This window comes from Mustelus asterias, chromosome 10, assembly GCF_964213995.1.
Source record: "Mustelus asterias chromosome 10, sMusAst1.hap1.1, whole genome shotgun sequence".
Taxonomy (NCBI): domain Eukaryota; kingdom Metazoa; phylum Chordata; class Chondrichthyes; order Carcharhiniformes; family Triakidae; genus Mustelus; species Mustelus asterias.
Genome location: NC_135810.1, coordinates 104,973 through 132,229, shown reverse-complemented (window position 1 = coordinate 132,229; position 27,257 = coordinate 104,973). Strand labels below are relative to the sequence as shown.

At 49.5% G+C, this 27,257-nt stretch overlaps 1 protein-coding gene across 1 annotated transcript in view; it reads left to right on the top strand.

Moving 5' to 3' along the window:
• atp11a (ATPase phospholipid transporting 11A) overlaps positions 1-27,257 on the top strand; it is a gene marked incomplete at its 3' end in the record, with an annotated part of 232,999 nt that overhangs the window by 101,088 nt on the left and 104,654 nt on the right. Inside the window, exons 8-13 of the mRNA XM_078222717.1 lie at positions 2,386-2,436; positions 11,419-11,483; positions 12,769-12,850; positions 17,386-17,536; positions 22,496-22,693; positions 24,207-24,380. Of these exons, the coding sequence (XP_078078843.1) occupies positions 2,386-2,436; positions 11,419-11,483; positions 12,769-12,850; positions 17,386-17,536; positions 22,496-22,693; positions 24,207-24,380 (721 nt within the window). The remainder of the gene's footprint in view (positions 1-2,385; positions 2,437-11,418; positions 11,484-12,768; positions 12,851-17,385; positions 17,537-22,495; positions 22,694-24,206; positions 24,381-27,257) is intronic.

The following is a 27,257-nucleotide window of genomic DNA, read 5'->3' as shown; positions in this document are numbered from 1 at the left end:
GGTTCTAAGCATAATTCCCCTCCTTTGTCCCTGAGAGGTCCGATTTTCTCCCTGACAACTCTTTTGTTCCTAACGTATGAATAGAATGCCTTAGGATTCTCCTTAATCCTGCCTGCCAAGAACATCTCGTGACCTCTTTTTGCCCTTCTAACTCCCCGTTTGAGTTCTTTCCTACTCTCTCTGTATTCCTCCAGAGCTCCATCTGTTTTCTGTTGCCTGGACTTAACGTACGCCTCCCTTTTCATTTTAATCAGATCCTCAATTTCCCTGGTTATCCACGGCTCTCGAATCCTACCTTTCCTATCTTTCCTTTTTACAGGCACATGCCTATCCTGCAGCCTTATCAATAGTTCCTTAAAAAACTCCCACACGCCAGACGCGGACTTACCCTCGAACACCCTCTCCCAATCAACATCCACCAATTCCTGCCTAATCCGGCTATAGTTAGCCTTCCCCCAATTTAGCACCCTGCCCGTAGGACAGCACTCATTCTTGTCCATTACTAAAGCTAAGCATCAAGTGTGAAGAGATATTTTTCTATCCCTCAAAGTTCTATTTGTTATCGTGTATATTTCTATCTTCTCATTATTTGTTAACTGGCCAAATTATCAATAATTATTCATTGTATTCTGATGTCTGGTTAAACTTGAATCTCCCCAGGTCTTCCCCTGTAATCTCACCCTAGCAGGCTCCACCCTGATCTTTCTGACCCCCTGTCTGAAACCTCAGGATACTCTATTTAAGGTGACTTTTTATTCATTTAAGGGATGTGGACTTTGCTGACTAGGCCAGCATTTATTGCCTAATTGCCTTTGAGAAGGTGGTGGTGAGCTGCTTTCTTTTAAAGTTTATTTATTAGTGTCACAAGTAGGCTTACTGAAGTTACTGTGAAAATCCCTTAGTTGCCACACCCCAGCACCTGTTTGGGTACACTGAGGGAGAATTTAGCATGGTTCAGCACTTAACCAGCACGTCTTTTAGACTGTGGGAGGAAACCGGAGCACCCAGAGGACACCCACATAGACAAGGGGGAAATCGTGCAGACTCCGCACAGACAGTGACCCAAGCCGGGAATCGAACCTCAGTCCCTGGCACTGTGAGGCAATAGTGCTAACCACTCTACCACCATGCCACCACTTGAACTGCTGCCGTCCCTCGGAGGTAGGTACACCCACAGTGCTCTCAAGGAGGGAGTTCTAGGATTTTGACCTAGCGACAGTGAATGAACAGCAATATGTTTTCAAGTCAGGATGGTGACCGACTTGGAGGGAGACTTCCAGGTGATGGTTTTCGCATGTATCTGTGATCATGGGTTTGGAAGGTGGCATCTAAAAAGCCTTGGTAAGTTCCTGCAGTGCACTTGTCGATGGTACATTCTGCTGTTAGTGTGCATTGGTGGTGAAGAGAGTGAATGTTTGTGGAAAGGATATTAGTCAAACGGGCTGGATGCTCTCAAGCTTCTTGTGTGTTGTTGGAGCTGCACTCATCCAGGCAAGAGGAGAGTATTCCATCACATTCCTGACTTGAGTCTTGTTGATTGTGGAAAGGCTTTGGGGAGTCAGGAGGTGAGTTACTCAATGCAGGATTCTTAGCCTCTGTTCTGCTCTTGTAGCCAAAGTATTTATATGGTCGGGAGGGGGTGCAGTTAGCTCAGCCAGCTAGTTTGTGATGCAGAGTAATGCCAACAACGTTGGATTCAAATCCCAGACCGGCTGAGGTTATTCATGAAAGACTGCCTTCTTAACCTTGCCCCTCATCTGAGGTGTGGTGATCCTTAGGTTAAATCTCCACCAGTCAGCTCTCCCCTTCAAAGGGGAGAGCAGCCTATGATCATCTGGGACTATAGCGACTTTACCTTTACCTTTATTTTTATGGCTGTCCAGTTCAGTTTCTGGTCAATGGTAACCCCGAGGATATTGAATGTGAGGGCTTCAATGAATGTCAAGGGGCAATGGTTGCACTTGGTCATTGCCTCACACTTGTGGGGCATTAATGTTACTGGCCACTTGTCAGCCCAAGCCTGGATACTGTCCAGATCTTATTGCATTCGGACATAGACTGCTTCAGGAGGCTTTCTGCATCCTGTGAGTCTCGGGGTTCTTCTGTGCCATGCTTCTCTTATTGAAGCATATCGGGGATGTGGAACATTTTGAATCTTCGCTTGGCACCTTCAGTTGCCCAGTGAGTCCGTCAGAAAGAAGGAGTGACAGATGCAGCCATCCCACCCCCACGAAATGTAGCAGGAGGAGGGCGTAGCAATGGAGGTTATTCTGATTCCTGAACTTCCCCAACAGTCTCAGAAATCTCTCAGAATTGAGACTTGCTCTTTTAATTCACACAAACCATTCTGCTAATGACAATGCATGGGATATTTTTTACCTACAGTTTTGTTGGCCGGATCAATATTTACCATGAGACAGAGGAACCTATTGCACGGTGAGTGGAAATCAGTTCATCCTACTTTCAATATTTTACGTATGTTTTAAGGTCTGTTTTTAATATGTATTAAATATACCTGTATAGTAAAAAATATAAATAATAAACCTGCAAAATGGTTAAAAAGATATCAAAAATTCCTTCAAATTGGCAGGAACAGCACTCATGAGATGGACTGTCTGCCCAGTGATGATTTTTCCCCCTTCCCCACATCTGACATTTAACATAATCGATCAGAGCAGGTTCAAGTCATTCAGCATCCTCAAGACTACACCATAATTCAATAAGGTTATGGCTGGTCTTCTACCTCAGCCTTCCTGTACTATTCCCTTCTTCCTTGATTGTCTTAGTATCCAAAAATCTAACAGCTCTGAATTGAATATATTCAATTCCAAATGTTCAAAATCCTTTGAATAAAGAAAATTCTCCTCATATCTATCCGAAATGGTTGGCTTTTGTTTGGAACCAATGTTCTGGATTCCCCAGCCTGGAAAAACATTCTCCCAGCATCTCTCCTTATAAGTCCTCAAAGAATTTTATTTTCCATGAGATCACCTCACATTCTTCTAAACTCCAGGGAGTATTAGTCTTGTCTACTTAATCTCTCCTCAAAGGCCAGTCAGCCACGACTCCGTCTCGTGAACCTTCACTGCATTCCCTCTAAGCCAAGTATATCCTGCCTTGGATAAGGAGACCAAAACAGTGCACAATACTCTAGTTGTAATCACACCAAGGTTCTATACAAATGCTCCTGATTCTCAATGGTTCCCCATGTAGGTGGCTAATCTGACCTTTGTGTACTGTAAATTCAGAAGTTGACTGCCAATTTGAAGATGATCACATGTTTGCTCCCTGATAACAGAAACTGCAGCTCCCGTGTCCATCTCCATTTTCAAGGTGTCCATTTACCAGCAGTTGCACCATTATTGGGGTAACCTTGGTCGTAATAATGTGATTAAGTTGCATTGCTTCTTGTTCTTGCAGTGGATATACCTGTAAGGTACGGGTCAGTACTGACCATGGCTTCTTCCTGAAGCAACGTGTCTTTTGTCTGTTCCTATAACCTTGCCTTGGCCTTAGCTCCTTTTGTCCCTTTAACTTCAATCTTGCTGGGACTTCTTTTTTCATTCCCTGGTTTCTAGAACTGTTCTTTCACTTCTGAGACTTGCTTTCTTCCCATTGTGGGGGTAAGTCACAATGACCAGGTCACTGGCACGGAATCGGGCTCTGTGGCTCAGAAGGGAAAGAGGGGAACCAGGAGAACAATAGTAGTGGGGGATGAAATGGTTAGAGGCACAGACAGGCAGTTCTGTGGGCGTGAACGAGACTCCAGGATGGTAGTCTGCCTCCCTGGTGCCAGGGTCCTGGGTGTCTCTGAGCAGGTAGGAAGCATCCTAAAAAAGGTGGGTAACCAGACAGACGTCATTGTCCACATTGGTGCAAATGACGTAGGCAGAAAGAGCAGGGAGGTCCTGCGAGAGCAATTCAGGGAGTTGGGTAGTAGGCTAAAAAGCAGGGCCTCTAGGGTAGCGATCTCTGGACTACTCCCAGTGCCACAAGCTAGTGAGGCTAGGAACAGGGAGACTGCACAGCTGAACGCGTGGCTAAAGGACTGGTGCAGGAGGGAGGGTTTTGAATTCATGGATCACTGGGAAGTCTTCAAGAGAGGATGGCACCTGTACGAGAAGGACGGGTTGCACCTAAACTGGAGGGGTACGAATATCCTAGCTGGGAGTTTTGCTAGTGTGGTTCGGGTGGGTTTAAACTAATGCGGCAGGGGGGTGGGGATCAGAACAATAGGTCAATAAGCATAGAGGCTGGGGACGAGGTTGGGGCCAAGACAAGGCTGTCTAAGAGGAAGAGCATTCTGGGCGAGGATGACCTCAGTGGGCCTGGAGGTCTGGAGTGCATCTGCTTCAATGCAAGGAGCGTCACGGGCAAGACAGACAAGCTTAGAGCCTTAATGCTTGCGCGGAACTTGGATGTGGTTGCAGTGACGGAGACTTGGTTAAAAGAAGGACAGGACTGGCAGCTGAATATTCCGGGGTACAAGTGTTTTAGGCGAGACAGAGGAGAGGCGAGGAGAGGTGGGGGAGTAGCAATGCTGGTTAGGGAGCATATTACAGCGGTACAGAGGGTGGACAATATGGAAGGGTCAGGTAACGAGTCACTGTGGGTGGAGCTCAGAAACAGGAAGGGCGCAGTCACTATGCTGGGGGTATACTACAGGCCTCCCAACAGCCCACGGGAAGTTGAGGAACGGATATGTAAGGAGATTCTGGACAGGTGCAGAAAAAATAGGGTTGTTGTAGTGGGAGACTTTAATTTCCCTCACATAGACTGGAAATCGCTTAGGGCTGGGGGCCTGGATGGGGAAGAATTTATAAAATGCGTACAGGAAGGTTCTTTGGAACAATATGTTGACAGTCCAACTAGAGAGGGGGCTATACTGGACCTAGTACTGGGGAATGAGCCCGGTCAGGTCATCAAAGTTGCAGTTGGGGAACATGTGGCAAATAGTGACCACAATTCTGTAAACTTTAGGATAGTAATGGAAAAAGATGAGCGTTGTCCTGTGGGTAAGGTGCTGAATTGGGGGAAGGCTAACTGCAGCCGGATTAGGCAGGATTTGATGGCTGTTGATTGGGAGAGGCTGTTCGAGGGTAAATCCACATCTGGCATGTGGGTGTCTTTTAAGGAGCAGTTGATAGGACTGCAGGACAGGCATGTGCCTGTAAAGAGGAAGGGTAGGAAAGGTAAGATTTGAGAGCCGTGGATAACCAGTGAAATTGTGGGTCTAATCAAAAAGAAAAAAGAGGCATACATGAGGTCCAGGCAGCTAAAAACAGATGGAGCACTGGAGGAATACAGAGAAAGGAGAAAATAATTCAAACAGGGACTTAGAAGGGCAAAAAGGGGTCATGAAATGTTCTTGGCAGACAGGATTAAGGAGAATCCTAAGGCATTTTATACATACGTTAGGAACAAGAGGGTTGTTAGGGAAAGAATCGGACCTCTCAGGGACAAAGGAGGGGAATTATGCTCAGAACCAAAGGAAGTAGGTGAGATCCTAAACGAATACTTTGCATCAGTATTCACAAAGGAGAGGGACATGCTGACTGGTATTGTCTCAGAGAGATGTGTTGACCCGTTAGAAAAAATCTCAATTACAAGGGAGGAAATGTTAGGTTTTTTAGGAAACATTAAGACAGACAAATCCCCAGGGCCGGATGGCATCTATCCTACACTGCTCAGGGAGGCGAGAGATGCAATTGCTGGGCCTCTAACAGAAATCTGTGTCTCTTCACTGGACACAGGTGAGGTCCCAGAGGATTGGAGGATAGCAAATGTGGTCCCGTTATTTACGAAGGGTAGCAAGGATAACCCGGGTAATTACAGGCCGGTGAGCTTGATGTCCGTGGTAGGGAATTTGTTGGAGAAGATTCTTAGAGATAGGATATATGCGCATTTAGAAGTGAATAATCTCATTTGCGATAGACAGCATGGTTTTGTACGAGGGAGATCATGCCTCACAAATTTGGTTGAGTTTTTTGAGGAGGTGACAAAAACGATTGACGAGGGAAGGGACGTGGATGTCGTCTATACGGATTTTAGTAAAGCGTTTGACAAGGTCCCTCATGGCAGGCTGGTGCAAAAGGTTAAATCTCACGGGATAAAAGGTGAGCTAGCTAGATGGGTGGAGAACTGGCTTAGCCATAGAAGACAAAGGGTAGCAGTGGAGGGGTCTTTTTCCGGTTGGAGGTCTGTGACCAGTGGTGTTCCGCAGGGCTCTGTACTGGGACCTCTGCTGTTTGTGATATATATAAATGATTTGGAGGAAGATGTAGCTGATGTGATCAGTAAGTTTGCGGACGACACGAAGATTGCTGGAGTTGCGGATAGTGATGAACATTGTCAGAGAATACAGCAGGATATAGATGGGCTGGAACATTGGGCGGAGAAATGGCAGATGGAATTTAATCCAGATAAATGCGAAGTGATGCATTTCGGTAGATCTAATGTAAGGGGGAGTTATACAATAAATGGCAGAACCATCAGGAGTATAGACACACAGGGACCTGGGTGTACAAGTCCACAGATCCTTAAAGGTGGCAGCACAGGTGAAGAGGGTGGTGAAGAAGGCATATGGCATGCTTGCCTTTATTGGACGGGGCATAGAATATAAAAGTTGGCATATGATGTTGCAGCTGTATAGAACGATGGTTAGGCCACATTTGGAATACTGCGTCCAGTTCTGGTCGCCACACTACCAGAAGGATGTGGAGGCGTTAGAGAGAGTGCAGAGAAGGTTTACCAGGATGTTGCCTGGTATGGAGGGTCTTAGCTATGAGGAGAGATTGGGTAAACTGGGGTTGCTCTCCCTGGAAAGACGGAGGATGAGGGGCGACCTAATAGAGGTGTATAAAATTATGAAGGGCATAGATAGGGTGAACAGTGGGAAGCTTTTTCCCAGGTCGGAGGTGACGAACACAAGGGGTCACAGGTTCAAGGTGAGGGGGGCAAGGTTCAACACAGATGTCAGGGGGACGTATTTTACACAGAGGGTGGTGGGGGCCTGGAATGCACGCCCAAGCAAGGTGATTGAGGCGGACATGCTGGGATCGTTTAAGACTTATCTAGATAGCCACATGAACAGACTGGGAATAGAGGGATACAAAAGAATGGTCTAATGGGCCCATGAGCGGCGCAGGCTTGGAGGGCTGAAGGGCCTGTTCCTGTGCTGTACTGTTCTTTGTTCTTTGGGATCCAGAGTGAGCCAAGAAGACAAGAGGGTGGTTGTAGAGGGTTGCTTTTCAAACTGGAGGCCTGTGACCAGTGGTGTGCCTCAGGGATTGGTGCTGGGTCCACTGTTATTTGTCATTTATATTAATGATTTGGATGAGAATTTAGTAGGCACGGTTAGTAAATTTGCAGATGACACCAAGATTGGTGGCATAGTGGACAGTGAAGAAGGTTATCTAGGATTGCAATGGGATCTTGTTCATTTGGGCCAGTGGGCTGATGAATGGCAGATGGAGTTTAATATAGATAAATGCGAGGTGATGCATTTTGGTAGATCAAACCAGGGTGGGACTTACTCAGTTAATTGTAGAACATTGGGGAGAGTTATAGAACAAAGAAATCCAGGGATACAGGTTCATGGCTCCTTGAAAGTAGAGTCACAGTGGACAGAGTGGTGAAGTAGGCATTCGGCTGGCTTGGTTTTATTGATGTGGAGATGCCGGCGTTGGACTGGGGTAAGCACAGTAAGAAGTCTCACAACACCAGGTTAAAGTCCAACAGGTTTATTTGGTAGCAAATACAATAAGCTTTCGGAGCATTGCTCCGAAAGCTTATGGTATTTGCTACCAAATAAACCTGTTGGAATTTAACCTGGTGTTGTGAGACTTCTTACTTGGTTTTATTGGTCAGAACATTGAAAACAAGAGTTGGGATGTCTTGTTGAAGTTGTACAAGACATTGGTAAGGCCACACTTAGAATATTGTACAGTTCTGGTCACCCTATTATAGAAAGGATATTATTAAATTAGAAAGAGTGCAGAAAAGATTTACTAGGATGCTACCGGGCCTTGATGGTTTGACTTATATGGAGAGGCTGGATAAAGTGGGACTTTTTTCTCTGGAGCGTAGAAGGCTGAGGGGTGATCTTATAGAGGTGTATAAAATAATGGGGGGCATAGAACAAAGAAAATTACAGCACAGGAACAGGCCCTTCGGCCCTCCAAGCCTGCACCAATGCTGCCTGACTTAACTAAAACCCCCTACCCTTCCGGGGACCATATCTCTCTATTCCCATCCTATTCATGTGCTTGTCAAGACGCCCTTTAGAAGTCACTACCGTATCCGCTTCCACTACCTCCCCCGGCAACGAGTTCCAGGCACCCACTACTCTCTGTATAAAAAATCTGCCTCGTACATCTCCTTTAAACCTTGCCCCTTGCACCTTCAACCTGTGCCCCCTAGTAATTGACTCTTCCACACTGGGAAAAAGCTTCTGACTGTCCACTCTGTCCATGCCTCTCATAATCTTGTAGACTTCAATCAGGTCGCCCCTCAACCTCCGTCACTCCAGTGAGAACAAACCAAGTTTTTCCAACCTCTCCTCATAGCTAATGCCCTCCATACCTGGTAAATCTTTTCTGTACCCTCTCCAAAGCCTCCACATCCCTCTGGTAGTGTGGCGACCAGAATTGAACACTATATTCCAAGTGCGGCCTAACTAAGTTTCTATAAAGCTGCAACATGACTTGCCAATTTTTAAACTTAATGCCCCGGCCAATGAAGACAAGCATGCCGTACGCCTCCTTGACTACCTGCTCCACCTGCATTGCCACTTTCAGTGACCTGTGCACCTGTACACCCAGATCCCTTTGCCTATCAATACTTTTAAGGGTTCTGCCATTTACTGTATATTTTCTATCCATATTAGACCTTCCAAAATGCATTACCTCACATTCGTCCGGATTAAACTCCATCTGCCATCTCTCCGCCCAAGTCTCCAACTGATCCAAATCCTGCTGTATCCTCTAATGATCCTCATCGCTATCCGCAAATCCACCAACCTGTGTGTTGATCATAGATCAGCTAGATAGTCAATATCTTTTCCCAAAGGTAGGGGAGTCTAAAACTAGAGAGCATAGGTTTAAGGTGAGAGGGGAGAGATGCAAAATTATCCGGAGGGGCAATTTTTTCACACGCAGGGTGGTGAGTGTCTGGAACGAGCTGCCAGAGGCAGTCGTAGAGGCGGGTACAATTTTGTGTTTTAAAAAACATTTCAACAGTTACATGGGTAAGATGGGTAGAGAGGGATATGGACCAAATGCGGGCATCTGGGATGAGTTTAGGGTTTAAAAAAAGGGTGGCATGGACAATTTGGACCAAAGGGCCTGTTTCCATGCTGTAAACCTCTATGATTCTATTTCATTGAAGGTCAGAGCAGGATCGAAAGGTTGAATGGCGCTCCTATTTCTTATGTTCCTATTACCCAAATTTTATGCGGAATTTTGTTATTAATTACTGATCCTTCAATTACAGGATAATTGTGTTACTTCTAATACATTCAACATTCTAGTTGGTGACTACTTCACTACTGTATTAAATTAGCCTGTTGTAAAGAGGGAGCAGTGTCAGTATAGTTTCTTTTCTGATCACATGTTAGTACAAAATGGCAGCTTGACCTAGTTGGTTTGTTTCATAGAAACATAGAAAAACTACAGCACAATACAGGCCCTTCAGCCCACAAAGTTGTGCCGAACATGTCCCTACCTTAGCGATTACTAGGCTTACCTATAACCCTCTATCTGACTAAGTTCCATGAATTTATCTAAAAGTCTCTTAAAAGACCCTATTGAATCCGCCTCCACCACCGTTGCTGGCAGCCCATTCCATGCACCCACCACCCGCTGAGTCAAAAACTTACCCCTGACATCTCCTCTGTACCTACTCCCCAGCACCTTAAACCTGTGTCCTCTTGTGGCAACTATTTCAGCCCTAGGAAAAAGCCTCTGACTGTCCGCTCGATCAATACCTCTCAACATCTTATACACCTCTATCAGGTCACCCCTCATTCTCCGTCTCTCCAAGGAGAAAAGGCCGAGCTCACTCAACCTATCCTCATAAGGCATGCTCCTCAACCCAGGCAACATCCTTGTAAATCGCCTCTGCACCCTTTCTATGGCTTCCACATCCTCCCTGTAATGAGGCGACCAGAACTGAGCACAGTACTCCAAGTGGGGTCTGACCAGGGTCTTATATAGCTGCAACATTATCTCACAACTCCTAAACTCAATTCCTCGATTGATGAAGGCCAGTACACCACAGCCTCAATCTGCACCGCTGCTTTGAGCGTCCAATGAACTCGGACCCCAAGGTCCTTCTGATCTTTCACACTGCCAAGAGTCCTACCATTAATATTATATTCCGCCATCCTATTTGACCTGCCAAAATGAACCACCTCACACTTATCTGGGTTGAACTCCATCTGCCACTTCTCTGCCCAGTCTTGCATCCCATCATTGTCTCGCTGCAACTTCTGACATCCCTTTTCTGACTAGCTGTACTAGCTTGACTAGCTGTCCTGTCTGGAGACAATACACATCTCTTTAACCTGTGCTTAATGCTCCCTCTACTCACATTGTCTATACCTTTAAGACTTGATTAGCTGTAAAGACTCACATTCCAATCATTATTCATGTAAATTGAGTTTATGTCTTTGTGCCCTGTTTGTGATCAGAACTCCCACCCACCTGACGAAGGAACAGCCTGTTCTAAAACCTAGTGGCTTTTGCTACCAAATAAACCTGTTGGACTTTAACCTGGTGTTGTTAGACTTCTTACTGTGTTTACCCCAGTCCAATGCCGGCATCTCCACATCATACCAAAAGTGACCCATGTATCCCTATTCTGTTTTCTATTTGTTAACCAATCCTCATTCCATGTTAATATATTGCCTCCAATCTCATGAATTGTACTTTTATGCAATAACCCCTTACGTGGTAGCTTATTGAATGTACTATATCCACTGGTTGCTCTTCATCCGTCTTACTCGTTTCATCCTCAAAAAAACTCTTGATAGGTTTATCAAATGCAATTTCACTTTCAATAGTCCATGTTGACTCTACCAAGTCATATATCAACTGTGTGTTTAATATAAAAAAACTCTCAGCTCTGGCTTGGTTGTTAGCACACTTGCCTCTGAATCACATGGTTCCAAGTTCAAATCCCACTTCAGGACTCCCCCCCCCCCCCCCCCCCCTTGCCCACACACACACACACACTCACCCATCTAGTTTAGCCTGTCCATACAGCACCACAGAGCTTCTCTGTGAGAACCTTTGTTTTGGTGAAGTGCTGGAAGTGCTGACTCACTGGAGAGCAGGGCCTAAGAATGTATTTAAGTCATCTTAAAAATTGCAATTGTTCATGGCTTCATTTTCTCAATAATTTTTAACTTTATTACAGGTCTTTGGGATCAGAGAATGTGTTGCTAAGAGGGGCAACGTTAAAAAATACCCAGAATATTTATGGTAATGAACATACGTGTTTTATCGTGTGTGCGTGTGTGCGTTGTTTCATTAATTTGCTTGCACAGAGCAAGAGATTTTTATACTGATGAACTAGACGGTGAATAAAGTTTATCATTGTTCTTGGTTGAATAACTATTGTAGTTTCCTTCATAACTCTCAGAAAAATAGAGGTGGTTTTAAGTGATCTATATTTGAATTGTTAAATATTAGAAATAAGGTACAGTTTTAAGTGGGTTTAATTTAGTTTTTCTCTTTCTTGTAAGTGTTTCTTGTAAGTGTTTCTATGTAAGGAGGAGTAAAACTCTAGTTAGATTCATGCTAGACAATGTTTGGGGGGTTTGGGCAATTCAAAGTAAATAAAAACTAATTAACAGCCCTCTGACTCTTCTTCCACGTTTTCTAAAAAGGTGTTTCATTCTGGAATCTTCCTGTCTCGTAGGAACATCAACTGGGATCATAACATAACACTATCATAAATTGCCCATAGATGGGACTTGAACTGTATTTCATTTTGTGATTTCATCAAAATAATTGCAGGTTATTGACACAAGTTCTAGCAATGGAAAACTGCAAAAGTAAGACCTCTACTTATCAATGGAGGGAGACAGAAAGCAGGAAACAATAGGCCAGATAGTCATTGGGAAAATGCTAGCATCCTTTATTTAGGAGATTCCAGCAGGATACTGAGAAAATCATAATACAAGGTTCACTGGTTTGATTCCTTATCTGAAGGAATTATCTTATGGGGAAAGATTGAGGTGGTTGGCCTTTACGCATTGTGAGTTTAGAAGAGTGAGAAGTAATCTTATTGAAACATAAAGTTTAGAGGGGGCTTGACAGATACTGAGAGGATGGTTTTCCTCATGTGGGAATCTAGAACTAGGGAGCACAGTTTAAAAATATGTTCATTTAAGGCAGAGATGAGGAGGAATTTCTTCTCTCAGGGTCATTAATCTTTGGAATTCTGTTCTACAGAGAGCAGTGGTGGCTGGATTAGGGCAGTGAACATATTGAAACCTGTGTTAGATAGCCTTTAGATCTTCTGGGGAGTCAGGGTCATGGAGGACAGACAGTAAAGTGGAGTTAAGGCAACAATCAGATCAGCTATGTTCTTATTGAATAGCAGAATAAGCTCAAGACCCACACCTGCTCTTATGTTCAAAATTTGATGCAGTAATTGTCAGAATTAATTATTAGTTAATTGTGGTTTTGTTATGTTTGATTTAGTGTGATATTTTCAGTCACTGTTATGACTTTCCTCCAATATTGTTTGCTTGTGTTTCAGGTGTGGCAATTTACACTGGCATGGAAACTAAGATGGCATTAAATTACCAATCCAAGTCACAGAAACGCTCAGCTGTTGAAAAGTAAGGCTGTGGCTGTCTATCCCTTACATTATAGCTCTCACACTGTGACACTGAAACTAACACTAACATTATAGAATTAAACCAATTAAATTTGCTTGCAATACTTAAAGGAAAATCTTTCCTTTTAGTATCTCACCAGTATTTCGCCTTTTATTTTCTGGAGGAATTTAATTGGCTTGTGTAATTAAATACTGAGAAGGTCAAAGCTGTTGTCTCCAATCCCCACCACAAACAGTGACCGTTAACTGCTCACTTCATCCCCGTCTTAGGCTACACTCTGAGGCTGCACTAAAACAAAACCACCTACTTCCACTTCCGTAACATCCAGCACCGCTGCCACTGCCTCAGTTTATCTGCTGCTGAAATGGCCTGGCCCACCTTATCTCAATTGTCTCCTCAAACTCCACAATTCTCAGATTATTCAACTAATTTTTGCTTTTCTGTTGAAGAAATGAATAGACATGTTTCAAAAAAATAAAGAAAGGTGATTGATGGATCTGGACTTTGATCAGTGAACAGGTGGGGAATATGCCGAGATATTGCCCAATAACCTGAGGGATATGATGGTGAGGAGAAAGACCTGTGTGTAGCTAGAATAGTGTGATGGCAAGACAGAGACCTACCGCTGCCCTACCATTTTCATTATTTGTCACAACAGATCACTTACCCAAATCATTACTGACTCAATCAGTTACAGTAATTTGGGAAAGATATTGGGGAAGGTATCAGGGTCAAGGGTGGGTACCGGTAGACAGGAAGGTGGGTTGAAGTGTGTCTACTTCAATGCAAGGAGCATCCGGAACAAGGTAGATGAACTTGGGGCGTGGATTGGTACTTGGGACTACGATGTTGTGGCCATTACGGAGACGTGGGTAGAACAAGGACAGGAATGGTTGTTGGACGTTCCGGGGTATAGATGTTTCACTAAGTGTAGGGAAGCTGGTAAAAGAGGTGGAGGAGTGGCATTGTTAATCAAGGATAGTTTAACGGCTGCGGAAAGGCACTTGGAGGGGGATCTGCACACTGAGGTAATATGGGCTGAGGTTAGAAATAGGAAAGGAGCGGTCACGTTGTTAGGAGTTTACTATAGGCCCCCAAATAGTAATAGAGATGTGGAGGAAGAAATTGCTAAGCAGATTATGGATATGTGTGGGGGTCGCAGGGTAGTTGTCATGGGGGACTTTAACTTTCCAAATATTGATTGGAACCTTTGTAGGTCAAATAGTTCGGATGGGGCAGTTTTTGTGTAGTGTGTGCCAGAGGGTTTCCTGACACAATATGTGGATAGGCCGACAAGAGGTGAGGCCACATTGGATTTGGTACTGAGAAATGAACCGGGCCAAGTGTTAGATTTGGTTGTGGGAGAGCACTTTGGAGATAGTGACCACAATTCGGTGTCTTTTATTATTGCAATGGAGAGGGATAGGGCCGTACGGCAGGGCAAGGTTTACAATTGGGGGAGAGGTAATTATGATGCGATTAGGCAAGAATTAGGGGGCATAAGTTGGGAACAGAAACTGTCAGGGAAAGGCACTAATGAAAAGTGGAACTTTTTCAAGGAACAAATACTGGGTGTCCTTGATAGGTATGTCCCTGTCAGGCAGGGAGGAAATGGCCGAGTGAGGGAACCATGGTTCACAAAAGAGGTGGAATGTCTTGTGAAAAGGAAGAGGGAAGCTTATGTAGGGATGAGGAAACAAGGTTCAGATGGCTCGATTGAGGGTTACAAGTTAGCAAGGAACGAGCTAAAAAAGGGGCTTAGGAGAGCTAGGAGGGGACATGAGAAGTCCTTGGCGGGTCGGATCAAGGAAAACCCCAAGGCTTTTTACTCTTATGTGAGGAATAAAAGAATGACCAGGGTGAGGTTAGGGCCGGTCAAGGACAGTAGTGGGAACTTGTGTATGGAGTGAGTAGAGATAGGCGAGGTGATGAATGAATACTTTTCTTCAGTGTTCACCAAGGAGAGGGGCCATGTTTTTGAGGAAGAGAAGGTGTTACAGGCTAATAGGCTGGAGGAAATAGATGTTCGGAGGGAGGATGTCCTGGCAGTTTTGAATAAACTGAAGGTCGATAAGTCCCCTGGGCCTGATGAAATATATCCGAGAATTCTTTGGGAGGCAAGGGATGAGATTGCAGAGCCTTTGGCTTTGATCTTTGGGTCCTCACTGTCCACGGGGATGGTGCCAGAGGACTGGAGAATGGCGAATGTTGTTCCTCTGTTTAAGAAAGGGAATAGAAATGACCCTGGTAATTATAGACCGGTTAGTCTTACTTCGGTGGTTGGTAAATTGATGGAAAAGGTCCTTAGGGATGGGATTTACGACCTTTTGGAAAGATGCGGATTAATCCGGGATAGTCAGCACGGATTTGTGAAGGGCAAGTCGTGCCTCACAAATTTGATAGAATTTTTTGAGGAGGTAACTAAGTGTGTTGATGAAGGTGGGGCAGTTGATGTCATATACATGGAGTTTAGTAAGGCTTTTAGATAAGGTCCCCCATGGTCGGCTTATGATGAAAGTGAGGAGGTGTGGGATAGGGGGAACGTTGGCCGATTGGATAGGTAACTGGCTATCTGATCGAAGACAGAGGGTGGTGGTGGATGGAAAATTTTCGGATTGGAGGCAGGTTGCTAGCGGAGTGCCGCAGGGATCAGTGCTTGGTCCCCTGCTCTTTGTTATTTTTATTAATGACTTAGAGGAGGGTGCTGAAGGGTGGATCAGTAAATTCGGCCAAAGATCAGAGGGCTGTGGAGGCCGAGACGTTGAGTGTCTTCAAGACAGAAATTGATAAATTCTTGATTTCTCGAGGAATTAAGGGCTATGGGGAGAGAGCGGGTAAATGGAGTTGAAATCAACCATGATTGAATGGTGGAGTGGACTCGATGGGCCGAATGGCCTTACTTCCGCTCCTATGTCTTATGGTCTTATGGTGTTAACCCTGATAAATGTGAGGTGATTAATTTTGGTAGGACTAATTTAAATGTGGATTACAGGGTCAAAGGTAGGGTTCTGAAGACTGGAGGAACAGAGAGATCTTGGGGTCCATATCCACAGATCTCTAAAGGTTGCCACTCAAGTGGATAGAGCTGTGAAGAAGGCCTATAGTGTGTTAGCTTTTATTAACAGGGGGTTGGAGTTTAAGAGCCGTGGGGTTATGCTGCAACTGTACAGGACCTTGGTGAGACCACATTTGGAATATTGTGTGCAGTTCTGGTCACCTCACTATAAGAAGGATGTGGAAGCGCTGGAAAGAGTGCAGAGGAGATTTACCAGGATGCTGCCTGGTTTGGAGGGTAGGTCTTTGGAGGGGCATACAATAGGGTTCGTGGTGGGAGATATAGGAAGGATATCAGAGTAGGTTCTTTACGCAGAGAGTGGTTGGGGTGTGGAATGGACTGCCTGCAGTGATAGTGGAGTCAGACACTTTAGGAACATTTAAGCGGTTACTGGATAGGTACATGGAGCACACCAGGATGATAGGGAGTGGGATAGCTTGATCTTGGTTTCAGATAAAGCTCGGCACAATATCGTGGGCCGAAGGGCCTGTTCTGTGCTGTACTGTTCTATGTTCTATGTTCTAATCACTGTTAGAAATCACAGTAAAAAGCACGCAAATACATTGTTCAACAGTCAGAGCATGAAAGAGCCATGATGGGATACCAAGCTGGTGATTTCACCTCAGGGATTGATACATAGATACATAGAAACCCTACAGTGCAGAAGGAGGCCATTCGGCCCATCGAGTCTGCACCGACCACAATCCCACCCAGGCCCTACCCCCACATATTTTACCCACTAATCCCTCTAACCTACGCATCCCAGGACTCTAAGGGGCAATTTTTAACCTGGCCAATCAACCTAACCCGCACATCTTTGGACTGTGGGAGGAAACCGGAGCACCCGGAGGAAACCCACGCAGACACGAGGAGAATGTGCAAACTCCACACAGACAGTGACCCGAGCCGGGAATCGAACCCAGGACCCTGGAGCTGTGAAGCAGCAGTGCTAACCACTGTGCTACCGTGCCGATAGAGATATATTAAGAAGTACTCTACTGGTCTCTGCACGTCCATGGCTCTGCACGTCCATGAGCCATAACCCAAAGGGGATTCCTCACCCCACCATAGGAGGCCCACATCCCGACAGTATGCCTCCCCACCCCACGGGAACCCAAATACCGCCTCTCAAAACTATCCCCCCCTTCCCCCTCACAACTACCCCTGTCGGACTTTCTGGACTGTCTGAACCCCCCTTTCCCCAACTGGTGCCACCCTCCTCTCCACCCACCCTGCAACACTGGCCAATACTCCCTGGCCATCCCCAACTGGCCAAGCTTCAAACTCTGAAGGCGCAATACACTGCACGGTTCTTACCTAGCCTGTGTCAGTAGGTCAGGTGAGACATGACTGGAAAATTTCCAAGGTAAAAAGTAGGAATAGAGTGGCCATCCCATTGTGATTTCCACTCCAAGGAAGTTAGGCCTAATATTTCTGCCTGTTTAATATTATTAGGTAACTTGTGTATTTTCTTTGACAGATCAATGAATGTATTTCTGATAGTATACTTGTGCATATTGATCAGTAAAGCTTTGACAACCACAGTCCTGAAATACATGTGGCAAAATGACTCAGTTCGAGATGAGCCTTGGTTTAACAAGAAAACGCAGACAGAACGTCAAAGAAACAAGGTAAAAGAGAAGATCGACGGTGCTTTAGGGCCTTTGTAAATCTTCATTGAATTTAGAAACAAGCGAAACAATTTCAGCACCAAACCTGCCAACCACCCCCCCCCCCCGCCCCCAATTAATTCCTTCAGCCTCATTGACATTCTCCTTTCACCCCACTTCCCATCTCCCCCACTTCCCATCTCCCCCACTTCCCATCTCCCCCACTTCCCATCTCCCCCACTTCCCATCTCCCCCACTTCCCATCTCCCCCACTTCCCATCTCCCCCACTTCCCATCGCCCCCACTCCCCATCGCCCCCACTCCCCATCGCCCCCACTCCCCATCGCCCCCACTCCCCATCGCCCCCACTCCCCATCGCCCCCACTCCCCATCGCCCCCACTCCCCATCGCCCCCACTCCCCATCGCCCCCACTCCCCATCGCCCCCACTCCCCATCGCCCCCACTCCCCATCGCCCCCACTTCCCATCGCCCCCACTTCCCATCCCCCCACTTCCCATCGCCCCCACTTCCCATCGCCCCCACTCCCCATCGCCCCCACTCCCCATCGCCCCCACTCCCCATCGCCCCCACTCCCCATCGCCCCCACTCCCCATCGCCCCCACTCCCCATCGCCCCCACTCCCCATCGCCCCCACTCCCCATCGCCCCCACTCCCCATCGCCCCCACTCCCCATCGCCCCCACTCCCCATCGCCCCCACTCCCCATCGCCCCCACTCCCCATCGCCCCCACTCCCCATCGCCCCCACTCCCCATCGCCCCCACTCCCCATCGCCCCCACTCCCCATCGCCCCCACTCCCCATCGCCCCCACTCCCCATCGCCCCCACTCCCCATCGCCCCCACTCCCCATCGCCCCCACTCCCCATCGCCCCCACTCCCCATCGCCCCCACTCCCCATCGCCCCCACTCCCCATCGCCCCCACTCCCCATCGCCCCCACTCCCCATCGCCCCCACTCCCCATCGCCCCCACTCCCCATCGCCCCCACTCCCCATCGCCCCCACTTCCCATCGCCCCCACCCCCATCGCCCCCATTCCCCATCAAAGAACAAAGAACAGTACAGCACAGGAAACAGGCCCTTCGGCCCTCCAAGCCTGTGCCGCTCCTTGGTCCAACTAGACCAATCGTTTGTATCCCTCCATTCCCAGGCTGCTCATGTGACTATCCAGGTAAGTCTTAAACGATGTCAGCGTGCCTGCCTCCACCACCCTACTTGGCAGCGCATTCCAGGCCCCCACCACCCTCTGTGTATAAAACGTCCCTCTGACGTCTGAGTTATACTTCGCCCCTCTCAGCTTGAGCCCGTGACCCCTCGTGATCGTCACCTCCGACCTGGGAAAAAGCTTCCCACTGTTCACCCTATCTATACCCCTCATAATCTTGTATACCTCTATTAGATCTCCCCTCATTCTCCGTCTTTCCAAGGAGAACAACCCCAGTCTACCCAATCTCTCCTCATAGCTAAGACCCTCCATACCAGGCAACATCCTGGTAAACCTTCTCTGCACTCTCTCCAATGCCTCCACGTCCTTCTGGTAGTGCGGCGACCAGAACTGGACGCAGTACTCCAAATGTGTCCTAACCAGCGTTCTATACAGCTGCAACATCAGACTCCAGCTTTTATACTCTATACCCCGTCCTATAAAGGCAAGCATACCATATGCCTTCTTCACCACCTTCTCCACCTGTGTTGCCACCTTCAAGGATTTGTGGACTTGCACACCTAGGTCCCTCTGTGTTTCTATACTTCTGATGACTCTGCCATTTATTGTATAACTCCTCCCTACATTATTTCTTCCAAAATGCATCACTTCGCATTTATCCGGATTAAATTCCATCTGCCACCTCTCCGCCCAATTTTCCAGCCTATCTATATCCTGCTGTATTGCCCGACAATGCTCTTCGCTATCCGCAATTCCAGCCATCTTCTATCGCCCCCACTCCCCATCGGCCCCACTCCCCATCGCCCCACCCCCCATCGTCCCCAGCCCCCATCGTCCCCACCCCCTATCGTCCCCACCCCCCATCGCCCCCACCCCCCATCGCCCCCACCCCCCATCGCCCCTACCCCCCCATCGCCACCACCCCCCCATCGCCACCGCCCCCACCCCCCCACCTCCCCATCGCCCCCACCTCCCCATCGCCCCCACCTCCCCATCGCCCCCACCTCCCCATCGCCCCCACCTCCCCATCGCCCCCACCTCCCCATCGCCCCCACCTCCCCATCGCCCCCACCTCCCCATCGCCCCCACCTCCCCATCGCCCCCACCTCCCCATCGCCCCCACCTCCCCATCGCCCCCACCTCCCCATCGCCCCCACCTCCCCATCGCCCCCACCTCCCCATCGCCCCCACCTCCCCATCGCCCCCACCTCCCCATCGCCCCCACCTCCCCATCGCCCCCACCTCCCATCGCCCCCACCTCCCATCGCCCCACCTCCCATCGCCCCCACCTCCCATCGCCCCCACCCCCATCGCCCCCACCCCCCATCGCCCCCACCCCCCATCGCCCCCACCCCCCATCGCCCCCACCCACCATCGCCCCCACTCCCCATCGCCCCCACTCCCCATCGCCCCCACTCCCCATCGCCCCCACCCCCCATCGCCCCCACCCCCCATCGCCCCCATCCCCCATCGCCCCCACACCCCATCGCCCCCACCCCCCATCGCCGCCACCCCCCATCGCCCCAACACCCCATCGCCCCCACCCCCCATCGCCCCCACCCCCCATCGCCCCCACCCCCCATCGCCCCCACCCCCCATCGCCCCCACCCCCCCTCGCCCCCACCCCCCATCGCCCCCACCCCCCATCGCCCCCACCCCCCATCGCCCCCACCCCCCATCGCCCCCACCCCCCATCGCCCCCACCCCCCATCGCCCATCGCCCCCACCCCCCATCGCCCCCACCCCCATCGCCTCCACCCTCATCGCCTCCACCCCCCCCACCCCCATCGCCTCCACCCTCATCGCCCCCACCCCCCCCACCCCTCATCGCCCCCACCCCTCATCGCTCCCACCCTCCATCGCCCCCACCCCCCGTCGCCCCCATCGCCCCCACCCCCCATCGCCCCCACCCCCCATCGCCCCCACCCCCCATCGCCCCCACCCCCATCGCCCCCACCCCCCATCGCCCCCACCCCCATCGCCCCCACCCCCATCGCCCCCACCCCCCATCGCCCCCACCCCCCCATCGCCCCCACCCCCCATCGCCCCCACCCCCCATCGCCCCCACCCCCCACCGCCCCCACCCCCCACCGCCCCCACCCCCCACCGCCCCCACCCCCCACCGCCCCCACCCCCCATCGCCCCCACCCCCCATCGCCCCCACCCCCCATCGCCCCCACCCCCCATCGTCCCCACCCCCCGTCGCCCCCACCCCCCGTCGCCCCCACCCCCCGTCGCCCCCACCCCCCGTCGGCCCCACCCCCCGTCGCCCCCACCCCCCGTCGCCCCCACCCCCCGTCGCCCCCACCCCCCGTCGCCCCCACCCCCCGTCGCCCCCACCCGCCGTCGCCCCCACCCGCCGTCGCCCCCACCCGCCGTCGCCCCCACCCGCCGTCGCCCCCACCCGCCGTCGCCCCCACCCGCCGTCGCCCCCACCCGCCGTCGCCCCCACCCGCCGTCGCCCCCAAACCCCCGTCACCCCCAAACCCCCGTCGCCCCCGCTCCCCCACCGACCCCGCTCCCCCACCGACCCCGCTCCCCCACCGACCCCACTCCCCCACCGACCCGCTCCCCCACCGACCCCGCTCCCCCACCGACCCCGCTCCCCCACCGACCCCGCTCCCCCACCGACCCCGCTCCCCCACCGACCCCGCTCCCCCACCGACCCCGCTCCCCCACCGACCCCGCTCCCCCACCGACCCCGCTCCCCCACCGAACCCGCTCCCCCACCGACCCCGCTCCCCCACCGACCCCGCTCCCCCACCGACCCCGCTCCCCCACCGACCCCGCTCCCCCACCGACCCCGCTCCCCCACCGACCCCGCTCCCCCACCGACCCCGCTCCCCCACCGACCCCGCTCCCCCACCGACCCCGCTCCCCCACCGACCCCGCTCCCCCACCGACCCCACCCCCCCATCGCCCTCACTCCTTATCCCCATTCCTATCGACTCCATTCCCATCACTCCCACTCCCCCTTTACCCTCACTCCCCATTCACACCCAGTCCCTCTTTACCCCCACCCTTCCATCAGTGCCCCCCCTCCCCCACTTCACACTCATGTTGCCACTGTTTCTGCCAGATGTATCAAGGGGTGAAATCAAATCGCAACATTCTTCTTATTTTGGAATCAGCATCATCCCAGTAAAACTACGGCCTGCCTGTATAGAAGAAGCAGCAGACGACAGGCAGATATAAGCAGTCCCATTACCAATGGCTCACCAAGTGGGCAAACAGGTGCCAGCACTAATCAATACAAGCAGGCCCAGAGGGAACCATGGCCACTGCTGGTACTGCACTTGGGACTTGAGGAGATGAGGTGCACTGGAACACAATTTCCAAAGTGTTTGGGGGTCTTGATGGATGGAAGGCAGGCAGGCCTCGTGAGGGGAATGGGAATTGGGGTTTGAGAGGCTCTGGAGGGAGTGTGGCACCTTGGGGGTGAGTGGCATTAAGGAGAGATCTCACCCCCCTGTCCGCCACCAGCTCATGAATGGAAACATGTTGGGCTGGGCACTTGGCATGGGCCTTTACTGCCATCCATTCAGTGCCAATTGCGGGGCATCAATTGCTGGTAAAAGTGTGGTGAGAGCAGAAACAGATTGCTCAGTAGTGGGTGTTTCACTGACTGGATTTAATGAGCTGCCCTTCAGATCCACTGATCGTGAGCAGAAAGTCCAACCCGTTCATGTATCTATTGATAAAGTGCAGAATTATAATTTTCTTAATTATATTTTTGCCTAATTTATTGAGAGGAGCAATCTTATCTTTCCAAATTTCATTTTTGCTTTTCTTCTAGTTCCTGTCATCATTCACAGATTTTCTGGCCTTCATGGTCCTTTTCAATTATATCATTCCGGTCTCCATGTACGTCACTGTGGAAATGCAAAAGTTTCTGGGCTCCTATTTCATTTCTTGGGACGAGGACATGTTTGACAATGAAATTTGTGAGGGGCCAATAGTGAACACGTCGGACCTGAATGAAGAATTGGGGCAGGTTTGTTGATTTAATCACCTCGTATTGGAGATTCTACTTCAGCCCTAAAATGGGTGGTGACCTGGGGGTCTGAGAACAGCGGAGGGCCCAGATCGTCCGTGAGGGAGCCTGAAATGAGGAAGGACAGAGATGGGGGCGGGGGCAGGGAGGGTGGTCAGGGTTGAAGGGTTCTCAGAGGCTGGGGTGAGGGAGGGTGCAGGTTGGGAGCGTGATTCGGGATGGAGGATGTTGGATGGGTGAGGCATGGGGGAATAGCAAAGATTGATGAGATGGGGGGAGGACTGTTCTATGAAGGACGAGGGGGAGTGGGGTACTGTGCTATGAAGGGTTGTGTGGGGGGTGGAGGGCTATGATGTGAGGGGTGTCGGGGAGGCTATTCTGGGGGGGCGTGTGGGGCTATGCTGTGGAGTGGGTGGGGGGGCTATGCTGTGGGGGCCGTGCTGTGAGGGGTGTGGGGGGGCTATACTGTGGGGGTCTGGGGGGGTGTGGGGCGATGCTGTGGGGTGGGTGGGGGAGCTATGCTGTGGGGCTGTGCTGTGGGGGGCTGTGCTGTGGGGGGGTGGGGCTATGCTGTGGGAGTGTGGGGGGTGTGGGAGGGGCTGTGGGGCTGTGCTGTGTGGGGGTGGGGGGTGCTGTGCTGTGGGGGTGTGGGAGGGGCTGTGTGCTGTGGGTCTGCTGTGGGGGTGTGGGAGGAGCTGTGGGGCTGTGCTGTGGGTGTGGGGGGGTGGCTGTGCTGTGGGGCTGTGCTGTGGGGGGGGGTGGGGGGCTGTGCTGTGGGGGGGGGGCTGTGCTGTGGGGGGGGTGCTGTGGGGCTGTGTTGTATGGGGGATGGGGGGTGCTGTGCTGTGGGGGTGTGGGAGGGGCTGTGTGCTGTGGGGGTGTGCTGTGTGGGAGCTGGGGGGTGCTGTGCTGTGGGGGTGTGGGAGGGGCTGTGGGGCTGTGCTGTGGGTGTGGGGGCGCTGTGCTGTGTGGGGGGTGGGGGTGCTGTGCTGTGGGGGAGCTGTGCTGTGTGGGGGGTGCTGTGCTGTGGGGCTGTTCTGGGTGGAGGGTGGGGGGGCTGTGCTGTGTGGGGAGTGCTGTGCGGCTGTGCTGTGGGGGGGTGCGGCTGTGCTGTGGGGGTGTGGGAGGGGCTGTGCTGCGGTGCGGGGGGGGGGGGGGGCTGGGGGAAGAGGCGGCAGTGACCAACACGTTCCACGTTGAAAAACTTTTACAAATGTTTTGTTCCGCCCTCCAGTGGTCTGCGTAAGGATTGCAGGTTAGGTATTTGCATGATTGTTAAACACAGTCGTCCAGCAGACCTGCGCTCTGGGTGGCTCAGTTTCAGAGTCAGATACAGATTCCTAGGGACATGAGACTGAGATCTATTAAACTAAGCAACATGATCCACTAACTTTGACGATGGGGAATCAAGTACCAATTGTATGAATTAGTTCATGCTAAATTGTTTTGCTGGTTCTCATCCTATAAATAATTTTGCTAATAATTGGCTAATATTTTTCTGCTTCTGTTATAGGTTGAATATGTTTTCACAGATAAAACAGGAACGCTGACTGAGAATAATATGGAGTTTATTGAGTGCTGCATCGATGGCCATGTCCATGTGCAGCACTCTATATCTAATGGCCAAAGCTTTTACAGTAATGCAGCAATTGACTTTATTGACGCTCCTGCTGGAATAGCTGACCAGGTAAGGTTGTAATTTGGAATCAGATTAGAGGAAAATATTGAGCTGATGATATCAGATCACTTAGACATTGCAGCAGCTTTCTCAACGCATGATTTTTTGTGCAGAAAATAAGAACTAGGAGGCGTCCATATGATCGCTCTGCCATTCAATAGGATCATGACTGAAGTCTAAATTAACTCTGCGTTCCTGTCTTAATAACTCTTGATACCTTAATGTCTTATTTTGTTCAATTTATTTCATTCTTGGATACACAACCACTCATCATAGTGATTTAATACACTGTCGCTCAGTCACAAAGACTTAGCTGAAACAAAGGTGAAGACATTGAACAATAAATAGCCCCATTTAGATGCATAGCTGAATGAATAGTTTTGTTAAATCTTTTGGCATCTAAGCTAATTAATTTGAATTAGTTTTATCAGTAACAGGTCAGAGATAAAAGGAGGCAATATAAAGAATTTGAACGAACAATAGCTATCCAACTTAATTAAATCTGTTGTGTATTTGGAGATATGACACTTGGAAACACTGGGTTAAAAACAAGCAGAACATTTTTTGTGGTGTCTTGAAGTCAATTTATTAGTGTCACAAATACATTTACATTAACACTGCAATGAAGTTACTGTGAAAATCCCCGAGTCACCACACTCTGGCGCCTGTTTGGGTACACTAATGGGCAGTTTAGCAAGGCCAGTGCACCTGACCAGCACGTCTTTGGAATTTGGTAGGAAACCGGAGCACCCGGAGGAAACCCACGCAGACATGGGGAGAACATGCAGACTCCACACAGACAGTGACCCAAGCCGGGAATTGAAACTAGGTCCCTGGTGCTGTGCTAACCACTGTGCCACTGTGCCACCCTCCATGGCTGCTGCTTCTCTCTCTCTTTCTCACTCTAAATTTCATGACCTCACTTTCTTTTGTATACATTACTGCAGCAGGATCTACAATGAGCCAGTAGGAACAAATATATAACATTTCTTCCCCCCTGTTCGGGTGCACTGAGGGAGGATTTAGCATGGTCAATACACTTAACCAGCACGTCTTTCAGACTGTTGGAAGCACGCAGACATGGGGAGAATGTGCAAACTCCACACAGACAGTCGCCCAAGGCTGGAATTGAATCCGGGTCCCTGGCGCTGTGAGGCAGCAGTGCCAACCGCTGTGCCGCCTGAATATTCAACAGGTTCCGCTATTGGCGGATCTGTTTTACTAGTCAATAACTGGTCCACATGTCTCCTCTGGATCATGTCATCTCTGGTCTGGGCAGCTTAAGAGACAGGTCCAATCTGCACTGTGGCAAGAACCCATTTCTGCCTGTGGAGTGGATCCGAGTCAAAACTTGTCCTTGGTGGAAAAGTCTGTGTTTTGCGTTGCTTGCCTGCCATTCCACTTGTGCTTATTGTTGCTGTCGCACAATCTCCTCAGTTTCTGGAGGTTTTAAAAGATCAGATATGGAACACAGCTACCTTTTCATCATGAGTAAGACACGAGAGGTCTTGGTTGTAAAATGTGTGGTATTTCGGCAGGTCAGCAAGAATTTGTTAAGCGAATTTTGTTCCTTGGGTGCTTTGAATGTGGTTTTCATGGTTTGGATGAAGTGTTCTGATAGTCCATGAGTAGCACAGTGATACAGTGTGGAAGTCATGTGTTGAATACGGTTTTCTTGTAGGAAGTTCTTAAATTTCTGCAAGACAAATTGAGGTCTGTTATCGTTTACCAGCTGTTCAGGAAATCCAAAGTGGCTACATACTTCCCTCAGCTTCTCAACAGTCTCCTCAGATGAGGTAGATGTCATCAGTGACCTCTGACCATTTAGTGTAAACATTAACTGATACTAAGAACAAATCTTCCCTAATAATTCACCAATCCCAGGAAAAAACAAACTGGCTTATATTCTGAGGTGCAGGCACCTATGCAATGGCCTTAACCTAAGAAAGAGATTTGTGAAGGTCACTGCCAAATACTGAACGGAAAATTGGAAAAAGTCCCCAGGCAGCACTTTCCAGACCATCACCACCCTCTGGGTAAAAAAGCTTTTCCTCACATCCCCCCCTAAACCTCCTGTCCCTCACCTTGAACCTATGTCCCCCTCGTGACTGACTCTTCAGCTAAGGGGAACAGCTGCTCCTTATCCACTCTGTCCATGTCTCTCACAATTTGTACACCTTGATCAGGTTGTCAGTTTTTGTTGTGTATTTGTAGACATGATACTTGGAAACACTGGGTTAAAAACTAACGGAACTTTATTTGTGGTGTGTGATCTCTTCCATGGCTGCTGTTTCTCTCTCTGTTTCCCACTCTTCATTTCATGACATCACTTCCGTTTGCATACATTACCACATTGCAACAGCAGCGCTCCACAATGAGCCAATAGGAACAAATACAGATACATAACAAGATCTGTGTTGCAATCAAGATACAAGTGCGATTTATAATTCAAAAACCAGTTGATCCTTTTAGCAGTGCAATTAGTTGTGCTAGTTTAATTTGCCATTAAATTACAGCATTCCCAGACACGAGCTAACAGTGAAACTTTAAACATCCCAGTGGCAGGGCCAAGTCACAATTTCATACAGAGATAAAATTAAGATATTGTTGCAGATTAAAACTATTCTGATCTAGAACGTTCTGCCAGAAAGGCCAATGGGAGCAAATCCAAAATTAACTTCCAAAGGAATTGGGTAAATATGTGAAAAGGAGAAATTTATAGGACTTGGAAAAAAACAAGCAAATAGGACAAATAGGTAGCTTTGTCAAAGAACTAGCACCAGCCTACTTGTGTGCTATAAGATTCTGCTATCAATGATCAGGCAGTCTGCCATGTGAAGTGGCTCAACTCTCAATAACAGACACCATTGTCATATCTGTAATGGT